General features: G+C 31.1%; 1 protein-coding gene across 1 annotated transcript; it reads left to right on the forward strand.

Annotated features, from left to right (window-relative positions):
- Window positions 1-7439: 7439 nt before the first annotated feature.
- On the forward strand, window positions 7440-10351 carry LOC105116082 (G-type lectin S-receptor-like serine/threonine-protein kinase At1g11330). The gene is made up of 6 exons (XM_011013261.1): window positions 7440-8845; window positions 9011-9118; window positions 9191-9402; window positions 9480-9690; window positions 9841-10078; window positions 10171-10351. The coding sequence occupies exons 1-6, from the start codon at window positions 7561-7563 to the stop codon at window positions 10349-10351; spliced, it is 2235 nt and encodes a 744-aa protein (XP_011011563.1). The 5' UTR covers window positions 7440-7560.
- The last annotated feature ends 27 nt before the right edge of the window (window positions 10352-10378 follow it).

Below are 10378 nucleotides of genomic sequence, written 5' to 3' on the forward strand. Positions count from 1 at the left end.
AGCCTAGCAAGTTATGCTTAAAGTTTATTAATTTTGCTCAACTCAAGCTTCCTATATCTCTCTCGTTATTTAAAAAAAAAAAATTAAAAGGTATCTTGGAATTTTTTTTAATTTTTTTAAAATTTCTTGTCTATTTTTAAAATTTTTAAATTTTTTTAAATTAATCTTTATGATTTATTTTATTTTATTTTTTATGGTATTCCCGTGAATAAACTTTCCTCTATTTCATTTACATTTGATTTTGTAAGGTATGCTTTTTTTATTTTTTTATAATTATTTATGGTTTTTTAGACTTATCAAGTCATCCTATAAAAAATATTAGCAACACTTTCTTTTACCATGCATTTAAAAAAAAATTAATTTGATCTGGTAATATTTTAGAGACAATAATCTAAGTTCTTTTCTAAAGGCATCACAAACTCACTCCTACGTTGAATTTTAGTATAGAACTCTTCTCTAATCTGGCTCGCAGTATGCATTATATAATTTAGGTTAATCTTCTGCTTTTTTATTTTTTGGAATTTTAGTCTTTAAATGTTGAAATTATAAAACAAATAGTATATGAGATTGTGTTGAGATATCCCAGTCCCACAATTTCAACTTTCTCACTCCTAGTAAAAACCAATTATTATAAATTGATCCACAATTAAGGAGAACTATGAAAAAATATAGCTTAAAGTTATTTCTTTAATTATGAAATGGTTATGACATATGAAAGCTTTTGTTTTTTGTTTTTTTTCCTTTTTATTAAGGTACTATTTCAGCATATTCAAAATTTGGATAGAGTTTTATTAATTAACTTACCCATATATATATATATATATGTGAGGTATTTAGACAAAGAAAAACATATATAAATTTGACTTTAGGTTTTTATAAGAAAGTTTTACAAACAGACCATAACAAAGGATATCATAAGATAAATCTCATTAGAAAATCAAAATGTAATAATCATATGGCTCTAGATTATGAGATGATCAGTCACAAATTGATAACTTCACTAATCAACTAAGGTTGAAATATGATGTGCCCAGAGACTAATACTATCTTATTAGCATAATTATTCTAACTGATATACCAAGAGTTCATACCATAATCAAATAAATATGATTATATCTCAAGGCTGAACTCATAGCATCAATTAAATAAGAAATTATCAAATCAAGCGTACACATATCTCATATCTAGAACTAGATTCAACAAATAATTATCCTTTATCACACCAAAAAATAACACACACACACACTACCAAAAAGCATGATTTATTTTATTTATACTATTTCTCATGTTTATGGAATATTATTTATTCATCTGACTCCAAAGCGGAAAGAACACAAAAGCAAATCTCAAAGAAAATCCTACTGACATCTAGAAAGTATAACATTAAGATTATCTTAATAAAAAAGAAGACATACTAAAAAACAATTAAAAAAACATACAAATATATATAATACACTTAACTTAGGGTGTAACCCATAACCCTACACGTTTAGGAACTAAAATGTAATTATAAACTGAAATCAATCCACCTTATCGATCCTAACTTTATACTAAACTGATCAACCCTAAAAAAATAATTATACCTTATTGTACAGTCAATTGGTATACCAGTTCAACCCAACCAGTTGACCGTAACCCAACATACCAATCGGTTTATCGGTTCAATCCAACTAGTCGATTGAATGGTCAAGAATCCTAAACCAATTTCACCTAAGACAACATATCCAAAATCTCAACCAATAACCTTAAAACCCTAACATAATCAACCTATAAAAATTCAACACATCACATTATATTCAATTAATCAATCATATATAATCAATTCATCAATTAATCTCCTAAAATACAACTTCAAACCTTAAACATTAAAAAGGTCAAACATCAAAACTAAGAACCATAATTGTACACATTAAAGCATAACCTTTACCTTAAAAACTTAGTTTCTCAAATCCTCTTTCCTTTCATCTTCTTCTCTCTTCATTTTTCTCTTTCCTTTTTCTCTTTCCGGTTTTTTCTCTCTAATTTTAGATTTCTCTCTCTTTTTTTTCTTTTTAGTTTTCTTTCTTTTATATATATATATATCAAGTTCTTTGTTCAAATACTACAATATCCTTCAAGAGCATTGTTGTCTTTTCCTAATAATTTTTTTTTCCTTTCAAAACATTGCACTGGCCAAAAAAGAATGAGTTTTGAAAAGAGTTTTAAAATTTTATTTAAAGAATCAATAACTATAATGTTGAGAACTAACATGATTTGAAAAAATAGACATATTTCATGCTATAATGTTTAAATCAAAACATTCATGATGAAGTAATAATAATTACATTAAGAAATAGTCACTGAAAGGTTAAGTCAAATCATTTGACTTTCTTAATATTTGAGTAATCATAACAGGTTGCTAAATATTGTACTTGATTTTCAAATAAATTAATTGTTAAATTAATAATAAATTAAACCATTTAATTTATTTAATCTTATTTTATTTAAGATTTGAATCAACTTATTAGAGAACCTAATGGGTCACACACATAAGAATTATCAGTCAAAAATTAAAATGAATGATTAATCATGTATAACTTGATTGTGAATAAATTTTAGAAATTGAGAACTATAATTTAATTAATAAAAGAGATTGCAATTAGAGACCTCAAAAAATCAAGTAAGAACTTGATTGAATAAATTTATAAAATTATCCTAAAATAATATATGTGATATTATTCAGCAGGAAATTGATATTTTTCTATTTATAGGATTTTTTTGGTTTTTCTATAAATAGAGTGTTATGTCTTTTATTTAAAAAAAAAGAATAAGAAAAGTATAGTATAAAAACACATAAAAAACACAAAAAAAAAAACTAGCATTTTAAGATATAAAAATCTCTCTCTTCTAAAAGAGTTCATGAGATTTCTTATTGGTTATTTATATAGTTTACCCTTAAAGGTTGAATATTTGAACATCTTATGGTTGATAAAAATTTAGCTTTAAAGCAAATATTTAAAGCTAAAAAAATATATAATATACAAGTAATTATCTTCGTATAATTCTAAATAATTCTAAATTTGTTTAATAATATTTTTAAAATTTCAAATAATATTTAAATTTATTATTTTTACTACATGTATATATTTACATTACACTGATAACGGGAAGTCAAGGAAGCTAGCTGATGATCCAATAGGCAAAGACAGTTTCTTGACGATTAAGAAAACGGTGAAGCATTAAAATTACATATTCTAGTGCTTATTCATACCATTGTCTTTGTTCAGGGCAAATGATATATCATTTACTGCCTCGCCATCCACATGCAATTTGACAAAATGGTACAAGAAATAATACATGTCATGTCACTAAACTGGAAATTCAGAACGACTAATCAACAAACAAAATAAATAAAGAGCACTGGAAAAGAAGTATCTATATCTGTTACTGCTTTTAGAATTTTTTTGTGAACAAAAGAGCCGGACTTTTCTGATGATTGGTCAAGTTTCATGAAAAGAAAGATGACTGCTAAGAGCCAATGCTTTGGTTGAAAGTTGTTCCTGTAGAGGTTGTATTTTGTCTGGTGGAAACTCAGAAGTATCTGATTTAACAATGTCACAGTTTCAGAACTTAAAGGCCGTTAGATTGAGGTCATGATGTAGTTACTTCTCTGCTACTGTGATGATCCTGTATTCTGGGATAAAATATTTCTATACTCAACGGGAAAAAAAGGGCGTTGTTTATGTCTTTATCAACTGCATGTCCTTTCACAACACTGAAGAATAATCACCCGATGTTTAATGGAACTTTACAGTTCCTGTGTGTTTGTTTGTGTTGCATTTTCTAGTTTTAATGGAGCTTTAATACAGAAACTAGAAAGTGTTTATCGAATGACAGATTATCAGAAAGTTACAATTTCCATCAGCTCCTGGATGACTAATGTCCAACATAGGGAATAATTTCCTGCCAACAGGATTACAGGAAGTTTTTACAACCTGGAAACCTTTTGTCTTCCTGACCGTGTCGTCTTGTACAATGTTGAGGATAATGGAATAAGTGGTTATCTGGCTGTTGTTTCTCTTGACTCAAGGGAAAATTGGCAGATGGGCTAGAAGTTAACAGGAAGAAGACTTTACTGATCATCATATCTCTAAACTAGAGGTAAGAAGATACATCATTTTCATTTTATTTGTTTATTTGTTTATTGACTTTACTGATCATAGACAATTTCCTGACCATGTCCGTTGATGTTACAAGTTTTATAAATTAATCAAGAGTCATTCTAATTAAACAATAGGGCCAAAGTCTTGAAACCATACTAGTTTCTGCCATTGAGAACCGACAAAAGTTAAATATGAAGAAGAGCTCCTAGTAGCAATACTTTTCAAGTTAGGGAAATTCAACGAATATGAGGAGCACGGTTTATGTCTCCATGGTAGACAATCATGGACAAGTCTTCCAGTCTCATCAAGGAACAAGCAAATTGATAAGAAATGGAATTTGGCAGCTGTAAAATTGCAATAGATCTTCTCTTGCTGCTTCTTGTCAGTTTGAAATTTGGGGTTTCTGTAGATATCATTACATCATCTCAGTTTATCAAAGATCATGAAGCTATATAGAAACCCTCCAACTGTTCGATGAAACGCACCAGCGAAGACAGAAGCTTACTTACAAGAGTTCACTCAGTTAGCTTGTCGATTTCAAATTAACTCTTCAATGTGTAATAATCTTGTGAGACATGATAAGTTGAAATGAGTGATTGGTGTTACTTTAATACTTATTCTCGCAACTGTATTCTTTACAGGTGCCATGTCATCCTAGTATAAACTATTTTAGACAATTTTCAAAAAAAAAAAAATATTTTGTTTTATAACAATGATAATAGATATTTGTAAGAAATAAAAAAATTTAAATTTTTGAAAAATATATTTTATTAGAAATTTTTTTTCTATTCATTTTTTTAATTAAACATGTATATTTTGTTTTATTAGTAACATGTTTTTTGAATAAAAATTAAAGAAAACTAAAATAAATATTCTTAAAAATTTTAATGATTTGAATTAAAGAGGAAAAAAAATTGTATCTCTTCGATCAAAACTCTCTTACTTTATTCATTTATTTATTTTTTGTTTTGTTGAAATTTATTTTTAAATAAAAAATATATCATAATATGAAAAATAAGTTTCAATTAAAAAAATAATCATGACTTGATAATTTGATCATGATTGTAGAAATAAATAAAAGAATAATGAACTTCATAAAATTATAAAAAAATTTATAATAAAAAATAATGTATATATATATATATATTAAATATTAAAATGTACTTTTTATAAAATAGTTGCATATTCAGTTTTGATATAATATTGCAGGAAGTGATCGTTAATATAACCATAAAAAATTATAACCATATTTGAATAATAGAACAATTGGATTATTTGTAAATATTAATTTAATAATTTTATTTATAATGCATTTTATTTTAAAAATATTTAAGGAAAAAACTGAAGTGCCATTTAAATTGAGGCCAAGGGCATAAGTTTGGAAGGATGGATCCCATGTCTGGCCCAAATTAAAATACCTAGGTGTGCTTGACTTTTTTTTTTTAATAGAATACTAAAATTCTTTTTTTTTTTTAAAATAAAAATAAAAATTCATGCATCTTTTTAATACGGTAGGACATGGTTGTCAATTTCAGTGCAAGACAAGGACACGCATGTCCTTCTCCGGAGAACACCTCGCCCCTTTCACTTCGCCTTCCCTCCGTCACCGCGTCTCTATTTTACTCGACAAAACTCGTTTTTGACCCAGCAGCCAGATTAGCCTTCAAAATACAAATACTCTTCGCATAAAATAAATAAATAAATAAATAAGAAAAATCGATTCAAAACAACAAAATTAAATAATTTTAAAAACGTGTGGACGGTGTGAAATGCTTTAAGGGACACATCATTTTCGTTCTGGCTTCGTAAGATGTTACACATGTATAAATGAGGTCGCACAGGCACATAAAGATTCATAAAAAAGAAGAAGCAATCTTCACAGACCTCCAGCTCATCCACTGCTCTCATACCGAGCTCCTCTTTCTTGGTCTTGGACACCCCTTTTAGCTCATCTCCGCAAAAGCATACAGCCTTTGTAGAGAAAAAAGAGGGAGAGAAACAGGATGGCACTAGCTACAAAAATCATCGGGGGTCGTTTGATTGATGGATCATCATTTTTACCAGCGTCAAAAATGTTAACGAAGCAACGGGGAGGAATGGTTAAGAGGAACCCGTTCTTGGGGAGTCCAGTTTTGGTGCCTTCGCAGCAAATTAGAAGACAGGAGCAGTTAAAGCGAGCCGTGAGAGCTCCTGTGGCAGCTATTAGTGAAGATATAATTAAGACCAACAACAAAACTACTGTGCCTGAAAAGGCAGTGAATTTCAAGGTGAGAGCTGTGGTGACTGTGAGAAACAAGCACAAGGAGGACTTGAAGGAGACTATTGTGAAGCAGTTGGATTCTTTCACCGACAAGATTGGGAGAAATGTTGTTTTGGAGCTTATTAGCACTGACGTTGATCCAAGTAAGTCAAGCAAGTGGTATTTCTCTTTCCTTAAGACTGAAATGTAAAATTTTAAAATTATAGGGACCAACTGGGAAGTTCGCCACGTGAAAAAATATTTTATTTCCTTATTCTGTACTTGTTATTTCAATTTATTTTTTATTTATAATTTTAAATTTGATTTTATTATAAACTAATCTTTAATTAAATATAAGAATTTAATTTCTCACACACTTTGTATATACGAGAGTATTCAAAGAGAAACAAATCCCAACACATAAAATAACATAACATAACATAACATGAGAGGATGAAAATTTAAAAAAAAAAATGATGACCACCATTAAAAACAGAAAGTTTAATAGTAAATAGCAGGCTATTGTAATGCACATTTCACATTTTCTTTAATTTATTAGTAGTACTATTAATAAATGCAAATTCATAAATAAATAAATTGAATCTCTCTTTCTTCTAAATCTGGTTCCGATTATTTTTATTGTTTTGTTTATCAGTATTTTTATTTTCACCCCTAATTTAATAAAAAAAAAATTGAATAAAAATTGAATAATCATACATATTAATTTTTTAAAAATTAGTTTATATAAATATGAGATCTTTGATCTGTGAAGTTTAGTGATGCAGATTCTAAGATTGATTTATGGTGATTCGATACGTTTCTTGATACATAATGCAACAACGGTCTAATTTTTGAAAGCTACATAAGAAAAATTATAGCTGGTGAATTTTGAAAATAACTATATATTTTGATCTGATTCAATGAAACTATCATATTCCACAAAAATAAAAGAAGAAAAGTCAAGCTTACATTCATAGTATATTCTGAGTTTGATAGTGAGAAATAAGAATTATGTTAAAACAAATTTAAAAATACTCTTGGACTGAATATTTTCCATCTTGAGAAAAATAGGACACGAAGAAAAGTTCAATTAATTCCGTGGTGGGCGTTCATTTGATAAGTCATTCGGTATTGATCTAAACTATTTCACTCTCGTCAAGGGCACGTGATAGACAAGATATGGGGTTTGTCTCCTGCAAATTTGTAGCAGTTCTTCTTCTTCTCTTCCTGCTCCTTTTCTGTTTCGATTTTGGGGTTGCTGTAGATATCATTACATCATCTCAGTTTATCAAAGATCCTGAAGCTATAGTATCTGCTAGCAACATCTTCAAACTTGGATTTTTCAGTCCTGTTAATTCCACAAATCGTTATGTTGGAATATGGTACAATGCTATGCCTACAGTGAATTTAGTATGGGTAGCTAATAGAAACAAGCCACTCAATGATTCATCTGGGGTCCTGAAAATATTCCAGGATGGAAATCTTGTAGTTTTGAATGGCCAGCAAGAGATTCTTTGGTCATCAAATGTTTTAGCTGGAGTTAAAGACTCAAGAGCACAGCTTACAGATGAGGGAAACCTTGTCTTGCTCGGTAAAAACAATGGAAATGTCTTATGGGAGAGTTTTCAGCAGCTTTGTAATACACTCTTGCCAAATATGAGACTTAGTGCTAATGCAAGAACTGGCGAGTCGACAGTACTAACATCATGGATAAGCCCTTCTGATCCATCCGTCGGACGCTTCTCTGTTTCCATGGATCCCTTAAGAATTCCCGAAGTATTTGTGTGGAACTATAAGAGTCCATATTGGCGGAGTGGTCCATGGAATGGTCAGATCTTTATTGGTATTCCTGAGATGAAATCTGTTTATCTGGATGGATTTAACCTTGCAAAAACTGCAGATGGAGCCGTGTCTCTAAGCTTCACTTATGTAAATCAGCCTACTAGCAATTTTGTTTTGCGTTCTGATGGTTCATTGATAGAAAGATCCTGGAAAGTGGAGAACCAGGATTGGCTCTATATCTGGAATAGGCCAGAAACAGAGTGTGACATTTATGGGAAGTGTGGAGCATTTGGAAGCTGTAATGCAATGAATTCACCAATCTGCAGCTGTTTGAGAGGGTTTGCTCCAAAAAATCCAGATGAATGGAATAAAGGAAACTGGACAAGTGGTTGCGTTAGGAGGACACCACTAGAATGCACAGAAACACAAAATATAAGAGAAGTGAACCCAGCAGATGGGTTCTTGAAGCTTGAGATGATCAAAGTACCAGACTTTTCAGAGTGGTCATCTCCGAATTCAGAACTAGAATGCAGAAATGAATGCTTAAGTAATTGTTCCTGTATAGCTTATTCATATTACAAGGGTATTGGTTGCATGTTGTGGACCAGAAGCTTAATTGATATACAGAAGTTTTCCGTTGGTGGGGCAGATCTTTACCTTCGCTTAGCATATTCAGAACTTGGTAATTGTTTCATTTTCTCTTTGATTTTCATTAAAAATAATGCTTCATATTTTCTTCTTTCGTGCTACTGCTAATGTTTTGTGTGCCAGTATTCATGTTAGAAGTTGCAGCCGATCCCCTCGAGTCGTTTGTTTTGCCAAATAAAAGTAGCAATGTTATTTGCAGATAAAAAGAAAAGCGTGAAGATAGTTATCAGTATAACAGTGATTTTCGGAACAATTGCCTTTTCAACCTGTGCATTTCTTTCATGGAGGTGGATGGTTAAACATGGAGGTAAAAACTTTTCAGTATTAGCTTATGGAGTTTTGCAATTTCAATCATGCTTACACTCTGTATCTTAATCAGAAAGGAAGAGGAAGAGCAAGGAGATATCGTTATCCAAAAGCGAGGAGCCATGTCGACCACCTTCGGATGGAAATATGATCAGGAACAGTGGGGGCAAAGTTAAACTCCAGGAACTACCAGCTGTATTCAGTTTACAGGAGTTGGAAAATGCAACGAATAGCTTTGAAATATCCAACAAGCTTGGAGAGGGAGGTTTTGGTCCAGTATACAGGGTAAATTTTCTGCTCTATTGGAGTTCTATTGTTAGTTAAACCGAATAGGTAGTTTACTTGTTTAATGGACTTTCCAGGGGAAATTACCAGATGGGCAGGAAATAGCTGTGAAGAGACTTTCTAGAGCATCTCAGCAAGGGCTTGAAGAATTTATGAATGAGGTTTCTGTGATATCCAAACTCCAACACCGAAATCTTGTGAAACTCCTAGCTTACTGCGTTGAAGGTGAAGAAAAGATGTTGGTCTACGAGTACATGCCAAATAAAAGCTTGGATGCATTTCTGTTTGGTTAGAACCGTTGCCCTTTCTATACATCTGTAGCTGTAGCATCAAGCAACATTCAGTTTAATACACTTAGAAGCTGATTCTTTGATTTGTCAAGTCAGTTTGATTCATATATTCATGTTTTTATTTTACATTTGCATGCAATTTATTCAGATTCAGCCAAGCACGAACTTCTAGACTGGAAGAAGCGCTTCAATATTATCGAAGGAGTTTGTCGAGGTCTCCTGTATCTTCATAGAGATTCTAGACTAAGAATTATTCATAGGGATCTGAAGGCAAGTAATATTCTGCTGGATCAAGAACTTAATGCTAAAATATCAGACTTCGGAATGGCCAGGAGTTTTGGAGGCAGTGAAGATCAAGCCAAAACGACAAGGGTTGTTGGAACCTAGTAAGTACACATTGCGTTTTCCAGTTATAATCATTGCAATGTATTGCTTTTTGAGCTCAGAAATGTTTTCCATGCTTTGTGAAAACATGCAGTGGCTATATGGCCCCTGAGTATGCAATGGAAGGGCGTTTTTCAGAGAAATCCGATGTCTATAGCTTTGGAGTTTTGCTGTTAGAGATAATAAGTGGTAGAAGAAACAGTAGTTTTTACGACAATGAGAAGGATTTGAGTTTCTTGGGATTTGTATGTCCATCCAACTCAGTACCTCTGTAGCGCAAAGCTCCAATTTTCCCAACCGTA

This window comes from Populus euphratica, unplaced genomic scaffold (assembly GCF_000495115.2).
Source record: "Populus euphratica unplaced genomic scaffold, PopEup_1.0 scaffold850.1, whole genome shotgun sequence".
Classification (NCBI taxonomy): domain Eukaryota; kingdom Viridiplantae; phylum Streptophyta; class Magnoliopsida; order Malpighiales; family Salicaceae; genus Populus; species Populus euphratica.